The sequence below is a fragment of the Toxotes jaculatrix genome, chromosome 17 (genome assembly GCF_017976425.1).
Source record: "Toxotes jaculatrix isolate fToxJac2 chromosome 17, fToxJac2.pri, whole genome shotgun sequence".
In the NCBI taxonomy this organism is placed as follows: domain Eukaryota; kingdom Metazoa; phylum Chordata; class Actinopteri; family Toxotidae; genus Toxotes; species Toxotes jaculatrix.
Window position 1 is genome coordinate 1,394,715 of NC_054410.1, and position 16,685 is coordinate 1,411,399.

Here is a 16,685-nt window from a genome sequence, read left to right on the forward strand (position 1 = left end):
TGGTGAAATACCTCACAGCTAATAAACATAAAGTACATCTATCAGCGCTACAGAAAACACAGCGTGACTGTCTGCGTCTCAGGGATAGGGCTGGTTGATGTTAGGAATGAATTAGGTTGTGCAGATTAGCCGGGCTATCGGAGAGCGATCGTATTTCAGCGCCTTATTCCACGAGCGATTCGGCTCCGTTTCCCCCGTTTAATATATGGAGAGCATAGAATCGATAAGAGTAGAACAGCCAGCCATCAATCACACGGTGATAAGGCATGCAGAGCAGCTCTGCTTTTATGCACGTCAGACAACAGGCGGTAATAAGAGGCAGTGTATATGTATTTATGTGTCTGTGAGAGAGAGAGAGAGAGAATGAGAGGAAGTATGAAGAAAACAGAGACAGTGACTGTGACAGGAAAAAGACAGTGTGTGTGTGTGTGTGTGTATACGTGCTGGCTTGTACTGTCATAAAAGCACCTAAAACAAAAACCACGACACAGTCTCCATTGAAAGACACATTAGCTGTGACAGATTTCATGGGCCGTCTCCTTTAAAGGATGATTCCTGTTCGTTCAGATCGTCCCTGTCAACTCAAAGTCCAAAATGTCTCGTCAAAGTCAGGAAGTCAAAAGCCTGACAAGGTGTTAAACTTTAATCCCAGTAATGAAACGGGACGAGTTAGTCGAGTTTATGAGTTGTGACAGTTTAAGAGTGAGAACAGAAACTTCTCACTAATCCAGACTAACAACAATCACAAGTTTATATCTGGCTTTTATTCTCCTGCAGGAGCCAGGTCCAGGTCATGTGACACGATTTAGGATGTGATGATGTGGAAATACTGATACCCGAGGAGGCAGAGTCACATCTATACACCAGCAACACACAGATAACTAACCATCAGTGCTGTTCTTGTTTGAGAACGATCCAGTTCTACAAGTCAAACCGCTAAATGGTGAAGGCAGCAGGAGGATCTGAGGATTTCTCAGCTGCTGTGGCCGTTGCCCTAAAAGGTTATAATGCCCGGCTTTGATTCACACACACACACACACACACACACACACACACACACACACACACACACACACACACACACACACACACACACACACACACACACACACAGAGTGGGCTGAGCGATGAGCTGCTTGAAAGCCTGAGTGATCAGATTACCTGTTAGCATTAGCATATTAGCCTGGAGCGCAGGGTAGGATAGCAGAAGCCTACCTAATATTTTAGCACAGGGATATTAGCGAGGCGCTAAGAGGTGTGAGCACTGATACTGAGATGACACTGAGGTTTGACATTGAGATTGTGAGCTGAGCTGAAGTGATTGGAGGCGTGTGCGCGCACAGACACACCACACACACACAGACACAGACACACACACAGACACACCACACACACACACACACACACACACACACACACACACACAACAGGCCGGCTCAGGTTGATGAGACATGATCTGATCAAAGAGTCTTTGTAATAATGATGATCAAATTGTCCCCATTCAGACAGAGCCGAGAGAAACGAAGGTGGTACAGTGGTATTCCCTGAGGTGTGTGTGTGTGTTTCAGGTCTATAGCATGATATAATTCTCTCTCTCCTTCTTCTTTCCCCTCTTTCCCTCCCTTCTCACATTCCACCCCTCACACTCTCTCCCCATCTCTCACCTGGCCTCCCTCTCTTCCCATCTTCATCTCAACCTCTCCTTTTCCTTTTATCCCACTCTATTTTTGTCCTTCTGTCCTCGTGTTTTCCTCAATCCCTACCTCTTTGTCTCATCCCCTCCTCTTCTTCCTCCCTCGTTTTCTCTCCCACGTTTCCTTTCATTCTTCCTCTCCTCCCTCTGCTCAAACAGTGCACAATCTGAGTCCAGTACAGACCAAAACACACCTGGTGAGCAACCGTTAGCCTAACGTTAGCCCCAGTGGCTGCACGTACGTGTGCAACATGATCTGCATTTTCAGATTAAGCTGGTATATTGTGATGGTAGTCATAGACCTCTCTACCTCCCTCTCACACCTCTTCATCTCCCCCTCTCTCTCCCCCTCTCTCCCCCTCATGTTGCCACCAGTAGTGTGTTGCTGCTGGTAATGGGATTCAAAGGCCTGGATCACCCATTAGACCCAATCAATAGGCCTTTCATTGGCCGCCATCTCTCAGCGCCTTACAAAGAGCAGTCTGTGTGTGTGTGTGTGTGTGTGCGTGTGTGTGTGTGTGTGCGTGTGTGTGTGTGTTAGCGTCCTCTCGCCTCACTGATCTCCCCGGGGTTCCGGAAAGACCTGTGCTTATTCGCTCCACGCGCCCTAAAACACACATATATATACACCACACACACACACACACACACACACACACACACACACACACACACACACACACACACACACACACACACACACACACACACACACACACACACACACACACACACACACACACACACACACACACACACGCCAGCTGGACCAAATATTCAACTGGGAGAGCAGCTCCACTCCGCCCACTGCTGCCCTGGAGCTGTGTGTGTGTCTGTGTGAGTGTGTGTTGCATGTTTATGTGTTTGTGTGTGGAACAGAAAGCAATATACAGAAAGAGAGAGAGTAAGAGAGTGTGTGAGATTGAGGGTGTTTGTGTGTTTGTGAGGGAGAGAGAGAGAGAGAATTAGAAAACCAAAAACAAAGTGAGAGAGAGAGAGAGAAAGAGAGAGAGAGAGAGAGAGAGAGAGAGAAGAGAGAGAGAGAGAGAGAGAGAGAGAGAGAGAGAGAGAGAGAGAGAGGCATAAAACAGAGATAACAGAAAGAATGAAACAAAGACTGTGTCCCCTAAAAATGCTGTTCATATAAACCACTTTGCGTCGCCAAAGCCTGATTAAAGGATCAGTCCGCAGATATTCTGTATTATTCTCACTGTCAACAAATCACACGAAGAAAGAAAAACCAACAACGTATTGATCCGACTAACAAGTATCCACAGCCTGATACATCTCATTCCTCTGAGCTCCATCGTTTCCAAAAAACCATTAAAAACACATCAGTGAACCACACTGTTACACTGGGTGGCATGTTCCTTCATCACCGGTAACACACACACTCACACACAGACACACACAGACACACACAGACACACACACACACACACACACACACACACACTCACACACACACACACACACACACACACTCACACTCACACTCACACTCACACACACACACACACACACACACACACACACACACACACACTCACACTCACACTCACACACACACACACACACACACACACACGCACACAGACGAAGAAGCAGGTGAGCTTTCAACACCCTGAGCTGATTTTTTTGGCCTGACTGTACCTGTCGGATCCACTCTGGCTAATCTGATGTTTGCTTACACCTGATTTAACGTATGTTTTTCTTCATCCTGATAAAATATCCAGTTGCATGTTAACCGGGTGGAGATGGGGTCAGGAAACATTCAGAGACAGGCAAGCACATTTTCTGGGTTGGACTTTTCATGGGATTTGTTTACATTTACATAATCTTTACATTTATTCATTTGGCAGAGGTTTTATGAGACAGAACACCTGCTTTATTCACGCTGTGGTATTTCTGTGGTTATGTTACTAAAGCTTTGGCTGAGATTAGGGAAAGACTGTGGTCATGGATGAATATTGAAAATGTGATCAGCGATTTGAAGCACAAGATGGGATGTGCTGACTTTTCCAACTCAGTTTCAGTTTTCCTAACCTCAGCCGAATGTTTTCGAAGCCTCGGCCTCACGACACATGGAGCACAGATCATGAACGCGAGCCTCCAGTGTCCAGCTCCTGTACTTTCATTCTCCCTACGACTTTACTTTTATACTTCCTGAATCAGAAAAACTTCGCCTGTGATCAGACTCTAGTCAGCACTTCCTTTTTCTCTAAAATGTCTTCAACAAAGCAGATGATAAAAACGTAAACACGTTTTGTCAGAGACGGGTTTGGAATCTACAAAGAACGAAAACTCAGAGGAAACAGAGGAAATGAGCGGGAAACAAACAGACAAAGAGAAGAGAGAGAGAACCTGGCCACTCTGAAGTCATCAATAAAACACACACACACAATTATACACCCAAACACACACCAATAACTACAAAGTGCAAGTGTGACTATCGACACAGACACACACACACGCACAAAGACAGAGTCAGTTAGCCAACGCGCTATCAACAGTGTTTCGGTTCAAAGTCCTATTAGCGATGCTTTTTCATCCTCTTCTGCTTTATTTAACGAGACGCGCCAATTAGGAGCCGGGAATTCTAATTGAAGCTAACCGCCGCTAATGTTAGCGCTGCTGGCACCCACAACAAAGTCGACACGTGTAAACAAACCAACACACACACACACACACAGCAGAAATAAATATCCAGATAAGAGAACTTGGTCTGTGCGCGGGTCTGTGAGCATGATGCTGTTCTGCAGGGACGGATGTGGAGATGTTGATTTGGAAATCTGTCTAGGAACATGCAAATGTATGCTAATAGCACCTCCGTGTGTGTGTGTGTGTGTGTGTGTGTGTGCAGCTAAAACACATGCCTGCTGTTGTGCATATATGTTTGCATTTGTTCGCTTATATGCAAATACAATCAGTTTGTGTGTGTGTGTGTGTGTTCATGTCTCGTTTCCTTGTACTCTTGAATGACTGTGATGAGTGCCGCTCTCTGTGTATGTGGTGGTATGTGTGTGTGTGTGTGTGTGTGTGTGTGTGTGTGTGTGAAGCCCATATGTTTGCCATAAAGAGTGTGAGTAATTGCTTCGTGTGTGTGTGTGTGTGTGTGTGTGTGTGTGTGTGTGTGTCCACATACAGTGATGCAGCACTCACTGATCTATAGGTGCTTGGTTGTTTTAGAACATGTGGAGAGTTTTTTTCTGTTCGGTCGAGTAAACAAATGACGACAGAGGAATAAAGTGAGAGATAAAGAAGAGAGACAAAGAGGAGGGCAGATGGTCAGAACATAAACCGATAAAATGGGAAGAGAAAGAAAGGGAGAGCAGAGATGGTAAAACAGAAGGAAGAAGACAAAGAGATGCAGATGAAAACAAACTGGAACAAAAAGAGGAATCAAGATAAAAGCTGTGAAGATGAAATGTGAGTTTGTGTTCATTCCAGTGTGTGATCGTCCCTCAGCTCACCGTCTTCAACCCTCTCTAACATCATTTCTCTGTGTTTACAGGACGTGGTAAACCCCGACCTCTGACCTCCACCAGATCTTATTCTACGGTCAGACTCAGGACTCAGAGCTTAGCTAAAGAGCAGGGTGTGAACTGAGAGGTGAGCTGTTTTCATTTAACCTGCGCTCTCATTAAAATGTTCACATTCATAAAAAGAAAAAAGAGAAAACGTAAAAAGAAAACATAAGCTGAGTTCAAACATTCCCAAGTGTTTAGAGGAAGAAATGAAACAGTGTTTGTGTCTTTTCCATAAATTACTGTTTGTCCTTAATTCATAAAACTGTTAAAACTGGGATAATACAATAAACCTGGGAGCATTCAAGAAGAAATACAGAAGAAATGAAGCTGAGAACAAATTTAGTTTCACGTTCAGCAGCTCATGAGCTGTGTGTCGTTTTTTTCCCTCCGATGACATGAAGACGTTTTTTTTCTTTCATCTGATTTGAATTTAATAAAAGTATTTTGCATATAAAAAAGGGATGACTGACAGTAATCTAATCACATTACACGTTACAAAGTGCCATCGCAGTCTCCTTAAAAGAGCTTTTCAATCTTCTTACATTAACACATTTATGCTTCGTTCATATCGAGTGGTAAAGGACACCAGTAAGCAGCGATTCTAAAAACTTCCGTGTTAAAATGAACTAAATGTGCTTGAGAAGTGAACTGAGGGGAATAAGTCGTTCATATTCACCCTGTTCCTGCCTTGTGGCCGTGCGTCTTTATTGTACTGTGCTGTACATACATGTTAACTCGTGTCGACTGCAGGTGAGAGACAGGTGAGAGTTTCTTTTAGTGAAGAATCTGCACAAATGGCATCAATGGAGCAAATGTTGAAAACAGGGAGTCAACAGACAGACAGCAGCAGTGGGTGGCACACAGGTGTGTGTGTGTGTGTGTGTGTGTCACATGGGCACATTCATATGCATGTATCTAAATGTGTGTATGCAAATGTATGTTCATACAACCGTGTGTGTAATTTGCGTACAGATGTGTTTGTACTGTATGTAGGTTTACATTTATCTGTATGTGAGCACTGACAGGGTGTGTGTACGTGCTTTTGTATCTCTGTGAGGACTGGTGTCTTAGGACTTGAGAGTCAGGACATTTTTAGAAAGAAAGAAAGACATTTGGAAGATGAGGACATTCGGCTGGTCCTCACTTCCTCGGAGATTCAGGGTGTTGAAGGTTAAGACTTCAGCTTCGCTGTGGAGATTCACCCCTGTGGAGATTCACCCCTGTTCGCACAAACCTTCTCAAAAAAGCAAGCTCTCTCTTTCCTGTCACAAACCTGAAGCTTGTTGGCGTGTTCAGTGTTGTGCACGTAATTTACATCCTTATCTCAATTGGACAGTTGTCTCTTAGTGTTGCCAATTTACTGGCAGATAGTGCTGCGGTTCATTTTTTGAGCGATGTGTTTCCATGTTTGGTTTTTTCTTATTCTGGTCCGAGTCGCTGGTTAAAGTTATGATCGGCTTTTTCACTCCATGTGCTTCTGAGGGAATCAAGATGAGCGCCAGGTGGCTGCTCCCACATGTCAGAGCGTGTTTCCACAGGCTGCTCCACTGGGCGCGTCTTTGAGTCGGGGTGTGCAGCACCAGCTTGTTTTCTGACACCTAATCCACAGTGAATGGCATCCTGCTGTGTCTCCAGTGTTTCACTGAGTATGTGTGAGTCAGGGGTTGTGTCAATGAGGATCCTCACGAGTATAGCAGTAAAAAAAACTGTGTGTGTGTGTGTGTGCTCTCTCACCAGGTGCGTGTCCAGGTACACCCTGAGGCTGTCCAGCTCCTGTCTGGGCTGCGTCCAGTTCTCCGTGCTGTCCAGCGCCTCCTGCAGCCACGAGATGAACCCGTCCAACTGCTGCACGAAACACTGGGGACGAGAGAGACAGAGAGAGAGAGGGAGAGAGACAGAGAGAGAGAGAGAGAGAGAGAGAGAGAGAGAATTAAATCCAGTAATTTAAAAAAAAAAAAGTAATAACATGTATAAGCAGTGCTGTCCAGAGCCGACTGGACTCACATCAAAACAACATACACACAAAACACTGCAGAGGATACAGAGGGATGAGAGAAAGAGTACAAAATAGAGGGAAGAAGGAAGAGAAGAAGAACAGAAAATAGAGAAAAATAAAAGGATAGACAAAGATAGTCAAAGGAAAAGAATAAATCAAAAAGACAGAAATTCAACAGGTAATGGCAGGCAACAGGTTAAAAGAGAGAAAAGGCAACAGATTGGAAGGAGAAGAGGATGAGAGAATATGAAAAGGATAAAACAGTGGAGAGGAGAGGAGGGGAGGGGAGAGGGGGAGGAGGGGGAGAGCGGCTGGATGGTGTTTCAGAGCTGATTCCAGATAAATTAATTCAAGGACAGAAAGAGAACAAAAACGAGACCCGGAGGACGTAACAGGTAAACACACATTAGGATAAATACAGAGAGAGGAGGAAGAAAGAGACACAGAGGCAGAGGTACACAGAGGAAAATACAGGACGATATTTAAAATAAAGGAGAGAAAGATGGTGAAAAGTGGAAAAAAGAGATGGGCTGAGAGAGCGAGAGACTGAAGAGAAAAGACAAGATAAAAAAATAAGAAACAGGAGACAGTTGCACAAAATGTCAGGAACAGATAAACCCAGGAAAAGAAATGAATGAATAAAAATATAGAGGAAGTGGAGGAGGAGGTAGTCAGAGACAAAGGATAAAAAAAAGAGACAAACACATATATTAAAAGAGGAAAAGAGAATCTGAGAAATCACAGATTCAAAAATAAACAGAAGAAAAAAAACTAAAATACAGGTGCAAGGTAAAGAGAAGGAAAACACAAGGCAGAGAGATAGAAAACAAGAAAGAGAGAATATGAAAATGAAACCAAACAAAAAAGAAAATAACACTGACAGAAAGAAATGGAGAGAAAGAGAGAGAATAAAACGATAGAGATCCAAAAAGTGACGGAGGAGTATAACTGTCACTGCAGAGCTGAACATGTGTGTGTGTCTCTGGCAGGTTGCCCTTCATGAGAGCACACAGACCGATGAACAGAGAAGAAGAGAAGGGAGGAAGAACAACAGAGGGAGAGAAGAAGACCGCTCGTTGCTCGGTGGAGAGCTACTGCCATCTACTGGCTCAGAGGAGGACTTATGAAGCAACTGAGGCCAGAAGTGAAAAACTGAAACTGACTAATCTGATTTAAGAGCCAGAAAAAAAATGAATTATGTTTAATTATGTGAGATCAACAAAGGAGATTCTGCTTCTGATTTCTTTTTCTGTTTGATGTAAAAATGTTGGACGAACCAGCAGAAGGCTGGTAGAATCCATGTGAAACGGCATCTGATCCAGTATTGATTTCTCCTGTTAAATCCACTTCACTCCTGAAGAGAAGCAAAGGAGACAGCTTAAAGGAGGAGTTTAAACCCTCCGTCATGAAGAAGAGATGGAGGTGAAGAAGAAGACGAAGAAAGACAAAAGAGTTTAGACCTTCTTTGTTTGAAAGGAGCTGGAGGTGAGAGCTTAACGCTCGAATCGAAGATCAGATAAAGACAAGAAACCGCTATGAAATGTTTAAATGAATTTTAGAGACAAAAGAGAAAATAAAGATTTAGAGTTTCTGGAGTTAAACAGTTTTGTGTCTGTAGCCTGTCAAATTCTAGAGATAAGAAACTAACTGCAGGAAAAACCAGCGTCTCTCACTCAGGATAAATTTAACATGTGACCAACACCTGCGGCAACATCACGTGTTTCAGGTCAGGTTTCCGAAAAATGAAAGGTCCAGTGAAAAAAGCTCAGTCAAAGATAAAACATGTTCCTAAAACTTCCAGCCGTCCAATATATTCAGTGCATCTTTATTTTGTGTTTAAACCGCTGAGTCTCTCATTTCTCTCAGCCAACAAAAACTGTAACTGTCAGAGTGATAATAACATCACACCAAAGTATTTAGGCAGAGACACTGATGTTTGGGAACATCATGTCGTTAGCAGTTGTGCAGACTGTTCAAGCTGAATCTAATGTATATTCCAGCAGCTTGCAGTTTCAGGTGGACCGCTGCAGGCAGAGACACCTCCACAGAGAAAAGCAGTACGAACACAGCCACACAAAGGTCAGCGTGGAGCTGCAACCTGAATTTTATGCAGTCTGGACACAATCCAGCTACAGAGAACATACGAGAGGCACAAAGAGACAGAGGGGGAGCGAGAACGGCAGAGTCATTTACATAAAACTGAAGACATACGGCTACGCCAGCTCTGAAATTCATTCTTTCCAGTCAGACCTCAAACATTCCGTCTGAATAACAAGTGTAACTGTGACTGCAGATCATCGAGAAGACAATTCTAATATTTTATACATCCAGTGTTGTTTTCATATCTTTCACTGAGAGCGATCTGGAAAACTAATGGCAAAATGAAGGAGGCCGCGGCGAGAAGGTAAATCTGATGGAAATTACTTGAGCTGCCACGTGTGTGCATCCACGCTTACACCTTGCCTACAAATCACTGTATCGAATCTGTGCCTGTGTGTAAGTGTGTGTGTCTTCATATGGGTATATGTGTTTCTGCTCGGCTGTGATGATAAAATGTGTGTGCTGTGTATACCTTATATGCTTCATTGGTGTCTGTGTGTTTGTGCGCGAGTGTGTGATACAAACCTTGACCGATTGAGCGGCGGTATGTTAATTACAACCGTGACCCTTAAGAAAATAAAAAAACATCAATATGATTCCGTCCATCTTTCCGCCGCTCGTTATGGAGGAGAGATGGAAATCAAAAGTATTGATGAGAGGAGAGGAGGAGGAAGGAGGAGGAAGATGAGAGGTGAGGAAAGGAAAGGGAGGGGAAGAAGAGAGGAAACAGGACTAGAGGAGAGGGGAGGAGAGGAGAGGAGAGGAAAGATGAACACATAAGGGATGAAGGAGTAAAGGAGAGGAACGAATTCCTGACAGAAAATGAGTATGAGAACATGCAATGAGAAGCACAGATGAGAAAAAGAGGAGGAGAAACGTGGTGAATAAGAGAGGAAAAGGGGAGCGAGAAGGACGGAGGAGGAAGAGAATTCAGGCTTCAACGGCGGCAGAGGGAGCGGCGTTGGTTTGGATATCGACCAGCATGCACTGGGCTGCTTACAGCTGCTTTGATGTCTCTAAACCAGTGAGGCTCCTGAGGGGCAGAAAGGCCTGCTGGGAGCTGAAACGCCTGATCTGATCCTCTGCCGCCTGGATAACCGCTCTGATATCTGCTTCATCTCTTCCTCCTGTGGTTCAGCTCTTCACCACTGGATAATTACCGTTCAGCTGACGGGGCTTTCTGAAGGACGACGCTGATAGATTTGGACTCAAGCTCCCAACAGATGATGTTTGGCTTCGATGATTAATATGTTACAGGCAATAGATCTGATTTCTATGCACAAGGAGCATGAGACAAACCCAATATACCGATTTCACAGAAAGTGAGAGCAGCTCTGGTCACACAAATGTTTATCTCACAATTTAATTATCTCGTTAGCGTAAATTCTAAAAGCGAAGCTCAACTAATTAACAATAAGACAAGTAACGGTTTGTTATTAACACTAATCTATAAATATGCAACTTTTATTTACTCTTATTTTTTGGTTGATTTCCCCTTAAAGTAAAGACAGACGTCAGACTACGTCCAGACGAGCCACAGACGTTTGCTGTAATCTGTCTGCACCAGACACATTCTTCTTCACTTTAACAAGGAGAGCACCTTACATGCTAGTATTATTATCATGCTAGCTGTTAGCAGTGAGCTAATGGATTTGCTTGAGGCTAACAGAACCTGTTGGTTTTAGTGGGGAATGCTAACAACCTCTGAATGACTGAGTGAAGCAGCTCGAAAACATTTCAGCACCTGGTGAAGGTAAAGACCAGAACAAAATTTAAAAATGATGAATTCTCCGCGCAGGGCTCCACCGACAGTTTTGGGGTTTGAGGTGAGGCGGCTAATTTCCACAGCAGGCTAAGTTATTAGTTTGACTACGTGAACATGTCACACCAAACACTGTGCACTGCTGGGCTGAAATGAAAGAACTCAAGGGGAGGAAAGTTTGATTAGAAATTCATTAAAATTATTTTTAATGGAAAACATGGAACCTGTGCCTCTGATTTCTGTGTAGAATGTGGACGAGAGAGGACTGACGAGACAGCTGAGTCCCTGAACAACCACATCATATATTTGTCTACTATGAATTTCACTTTGTGTGTTTTGAATGATTTTGAAACTTGGTCGTACAAACGTATGCTCCATACATGTGACATGTATGGAAAAGGTCACTGTATAGATCAGTTACCAACAGTTTAAATACATAAATATATTTATCTTCCCTCATGAGCACTGCTTAAAAGGTGTTTGAATGTCGATCAGCCTCCGCTGTACTACTGCAAACAAATTTACTTTCTGCATCTCTATCTTAACATGCTGTCTCTCTGCTATACCTCCTCCTTAACCTGTTTATCTATAGAAACACAAAAGAAAAAAATAACTCCCCTCTCCTCCTCCCCCTCCATCTCTCTCTTATTTTCCTATCCTCTCTGCTGTCGGTGGGCGTCCCTGCCCTCCCGCCGGGCCAATCAGACGAGTGTTGATGTGAGTCTGTTGTCTGTCTGTCTCCCACTGCTCGCAGATAGGCCGGCGTGCCGCAGAGCCGCCAAACACACAGACACCTCACACTGAGGACGCCGACGCCAGCCCAGACAGCACATACAATGTGATCACATGACGTGTAGGACACTTATCTAACTGATGGACTGTTTCTCTGCCTGCTTTTCTTTAGTTTTCTTTTCTTTTCAGGGAATTTCAATGCACTTCAGGCACCGCAGGTCGTACAGCGCAATTAGGAACTTCAGATTTCTGTGCATGCACATGCTTCCTGTGTTGGCCTCACAAACTTTCACGAAACAAGCCACAGATTTACGTGATGCGGACACAAATTATGTGAGGATCGGTTCCAACGTTACAAATGATGAGGAGGTCAAGGTCAACACAACGGAGTCTAGACGGTGAAAGGGGGAAAAAAGTCTTAGATAAAATATTCATGTCCAACACCAAAGGCAGCCTGAAGAAATAAGAAACAGGACGAGAAAGTAAAGGTCTAACGGGGGGAGGGAGGTCAAAACATGAAATACTTTAATCAAAACAAATGTTGCTGATTATCTTTTAAAACAAGCAAAGTTTGTGAATGTTTCAGAGGGGGTGTATTTTGTCCAAACCAATGTGTTGTGTCCTGTCGAGGTGGAGTGGACTCAGACGCTGTGAGAACAGCTGCAGGGAGAAGTTAACTTCATGTTATTCACATCGATTGAAGAAATTCGTCCATGTCTTTCTAGAAACGGTGTAGCTGTTATTCTGGATGAGCCGCAGAACACTGCAGAGAACTGCAGCAGAAAAACAGGCACGGAATCATTTTCCGGACACCAGAGAATCGGTGTTCACACACCGAGGGGCACTGCAGGAAGGGGTTCAAATGAACAGAGGCAGTTCCACGGAAAACTCCCTAAACTGAGCTCTGTGTATGATCCATACATAGACCTAAATACGACACTGTTCTAAATGTACATTTTCAGAGCCGTTAGCTCCACAAAATTAAGCCCGTTTAACTTCATTGTACTGAGGCAGAGACAGAAACCGAGAGGGTTGTTTTTGTTTGTTGTGTTTCTCCTGTAATTTGTGTGAACAAACCCTTTAAACGCCACGTTTCACAGTGCTCTGAATTCAAAATCTGAATTAGACCATCCAGATCAGAGCAAACATGAAGCTGCCTTATACTTCAGACAAAGGTTATGGATTTTCCACTGACTTGTTTTTGTTGAGAGAACAGAATTATTTTCTCTGGAAAAAAAGAGCAATGAATATTACTCACTGGGTCTTAATTTACGTTTTAACATCGCAGCTCCATCATGAAATGATTATGCCAGAAGATTTTCACTTAGCTAAGGATTCAGTTTAGCAGCTGAATCTACTTCAGGTTCTGCTTCTCTTCTGGTCTCGGTGGAAAACACTGGTTTGAAAATGAACCTGCAAATGTTCATCTTCTACTGACTGACTTCCTCTGCCATACAGAGACGAGCTCAGACATGAGATTCTATTACTTTCTACTCAGCTCTGCTCCACTCTAATCAAATCTACTCAACTCCAACAACAAACACAACCAAATCCCTCTCCCCCCGAGGAGACTGGAGTTCCTGGACAGATCATATTCTGTTCTGCTCCTGGATTTGATTCATTTCTGCTGCAGCAGTGATCCTTCCACAGCTTCTCTTCCCTGGACGGATGATTTTTCTTTCTGTTTTATTCTGCTCGGGTGTATTCAGCAGAGACTCTGTGGAGAGACAGAATGTCATCCTCCACACTGAGACTCTTCTTCTCCTCTCTTCACTTCCTCAATTAGGCAGCTCATCCATCGCCATGATTACATGCTGCTAATTAAGCAGCTAATCAGCTAATTACCCAGGAGCAGAGAGGAACGATGAGTGTGAGCGTGTTAGCGTGCGTGAGTGTGTGTGTGCAGTTAACACAAGGTGTCATGTGAAAAGACATCAGAGAATATTTCTTGATAGTTTCTATGTGTTATTTTTAATATGCACTATGTTAATGCTCATTTATGAATGTGTTTATTTCCCTGATGCTCTGGAGTGAAATATTTTACAAGACAGCAAATTACAATCGGTCTGCCTTCACCCTCAGAGCTGTAAGCTGTATCTTTACAGAGCATTCAGAAAACCTTCAAACTTCACTTCTCACATGTTACGTTGCAGCTTTATGCTAAAATTTTTCCCCTACACTCAAAACCCCATAATGACCAAGTGAAAACAGAATTTAAGAATTTATTAAAAAGGAAAAACTGAAATATCATATTGATGTAAGGATTTAGACTTTTACTAAGAACTTCGCTGAGGCTCCTTTGGCTGTGATAACAGCCTCGAAGTTCTCCCTAAGACACGCCTCTGTTGTCCTGGCTGTGAGCCCAGGGTCATTTTCCTGTTGAACCTTCCTGCTCTGGACCAGGTTTTCATTAAGGATATCTCTGTACTTTGCTAAGTTCAGCTTCCCCTCAGCCCTGACCAGTCTGAATGCTTTTTTTTAAATGATCTTATAAATTAACTCCAAACTCAGTTCTTTATAAATGTATTTAATGAGGCCAACATGAACAGGTTTTTTTTTTTTTTTTCCTCCCACAGCCCACATGAACTCGGAGCTGAAACACAGAGTGCCAGAGGGGGCGTGAATGATTCAGGGGAATCTGCACAGGGCCCTGAACGTGCCGGGGAATATAGATATTTATTGGGGCTGAGACGTTCAGGTCAGTCCATGAGGGTAGGTGCAAAATTTCTCGCAGCCCCAAACAGAGACACTGGTTTTACGAGGGAAATCAAGAGCTGTTCCTGCTGCTGCCGATGCCTCACACTGCTCTTACTGCCAGAGGTGATGTTTGCTGTTACAGACAAGGAGGACGTAAAGGACTATTATTTGACTGTGATAATAATTTTGTGTCCCTGGGGACCTGAAAGGAAAGTCCATACTGCATTCATACACCTGTGCAGCTTTTCTTGAAATATCTGGAGAAAAATAATCCAAATCTCTGAGAATCCAAGAAGATGAGAATAAGTATAAATTAAATAATAATCAGATCACATGACCATTTTCAGCACCTGTAAGATCTTTAAATGTGAAAGCATTTAAAGTGTGTTTGAGTGCGTTTGTGACGATGAACCAGTTTTAACTAATTAGAACAAAATCCTGTAGATGATATTATGATTCTACAAACTTGCTTAAACATACTTATACAACTTTAAAAAAAAATAAAAGGAAGGTTGAAGACATTAAAGACATGGTTATCTGAGACTCCCTGCATGGACTGCTGTTTGACAGACGTTTCGAAACACAACTGCACGAAAGAACAGAGCGACGGAGACAGAGCAGGGGACAGTTCTGACATTTCATCAGTCAAATCATCATTAATTCAGAATATTAATGCAGGGGATCCAATTTGAATCTGGGAATGTGGAGGACACAGATTGATGTGGGGATTGACCTGCGAACTTCCGGGTCACTGATCTCCGGTTCCAAGGACGTCTCGTCATACGGCCGAGCCTTTAATTCACAGATTGATCCTAAAATATCCCGACCATCCACAGTGATAATCGTATTTCTGTGGTCTAATTCCGTCTGTGGGCTCCTGACCCGGCTAACGCCAGATAAGACGGCCAGGCTGAACTTCATTGATCCCCAAGGGGAAACCGGGACGTTACAGCAGCAAAGTAAAACGTTTCTGGGGAAGTAAAAGGTATTCAGGAACGGAATATTAATGCGATAAAGGAGAGAGTGAAATAATCTGAACCGAAGAAAACAATAAAAAATATTAGAGGAAGCAGAGCTTCTTTACAGCGCTAATTAAACGAGCAGCAGTGAGGAGAGCGAATCCCCAGAGCTATTGACATTTCACCATATTCGATATGACAGATATGACTGATTAGTTCACCGGGCAGCCTCATCAATAATCTGCCTGCCAATCAAACGTGACCTTTAGAAGTGAGGTGATGAATTAGAGGGGCCACGGGACGATCCGATACTGGACCTCCAATCCATCAAAACAGCTGCGGTGACGGAAGAAAAGCACCGGCGTTGTGGTGATTTCGGTTTGTCAGAATTAAAGTGCAGGAATTTCTCTCACGGTTTTTCTGCAGAAACATGTTAATCACAGCTAAAGCAGCTAGAACAGGCGTCCACTGAGAGCTTTCAAGTGATGTGACGAGCGGCTGTATGGGAGGTTCAGTGCTCTTGAGGAAACATGAGCAATAAGCAGCTGGTCATGTTCGTAAGATTTAGTTTGAACCACACAGAAGCTTTTTACAGACAGTAGTTGAAAGATGACAGGAAAAGAAAAAGAGAGAGAGAGAGAGAGAGAGAGAGAGAGAGAGAGAGAGAGAGAGAGAGAGAGAGAGAGATGCAGCAAATGCTGGACTCAGATATATCAGTCGCTGTTGATCGGTTAGAGCTGAAAACATTACACATGAACGTGATGTCAGACTCAATAAAGATGTGAAGTGAAAAAGAATGAAACTGAAAACATAAAAAAGAAGAACAAGCACTAATTAGTTTCTTTGGGGGAAGAAATACGTCAAAAACACAGGTAATTCACAGAGACATGGACACATCAAAGCAAGAAAGCACACAGACACGGACACTGTCCATACCTCTATCTTCTTCCAGATATCCGGGTCTTTGTCCTGACTCTGAATGTCCTCCAGCAGCTGTTGCACTAGGGACCCTCCTCCACGTCTGTCCACCAGAGGTGCTGTCAGCTGCAGGTGGCAGTCCGCAGACCTCCGTCCTTCGTCCTCTTCAGACTGCAGGTCGCTTAAGGGGCCGGACTCGATGCTTTCACCCACTGAAGGTGCTATGTCACTGGAGGAAGTGGGGCTAAAGCGGCTGACCAGGTTTCGTCTGTAAGGGAGCTGAGGGAAGGAGGGCAAG

At 43.6% G+C, this 16,685-nt stretch overlaps 1 protein-coding gene across 1 annotated transcript in view; it reads right to left on the minus strand.

The window, feature by feature from the left end:
- The window catches only part of akap6 (A kinase (PRKA) anchor protein 6), a 126,208-nt gene that overhangs the window by 95,853 nt on the left and 13,670 nt on the right, over positions 1–16,685 (minus strand). Inside the window, exons 9-10 of the mRNA XM_041059934.1 lie at positions 16,406–16,666; positions 6,958–7,080 (exon numbers count right to left, since the gene is read on the minus strand). Coding sequence (XP_040915868.1) covers positions 6,958–7,080; positions 16,406–16,666 — 384 coding nt within the window. The remainder of the gene's footprint in view (positions 1–6,957; positions 7,081–16,405; positions 16,667–16,685) is intronic.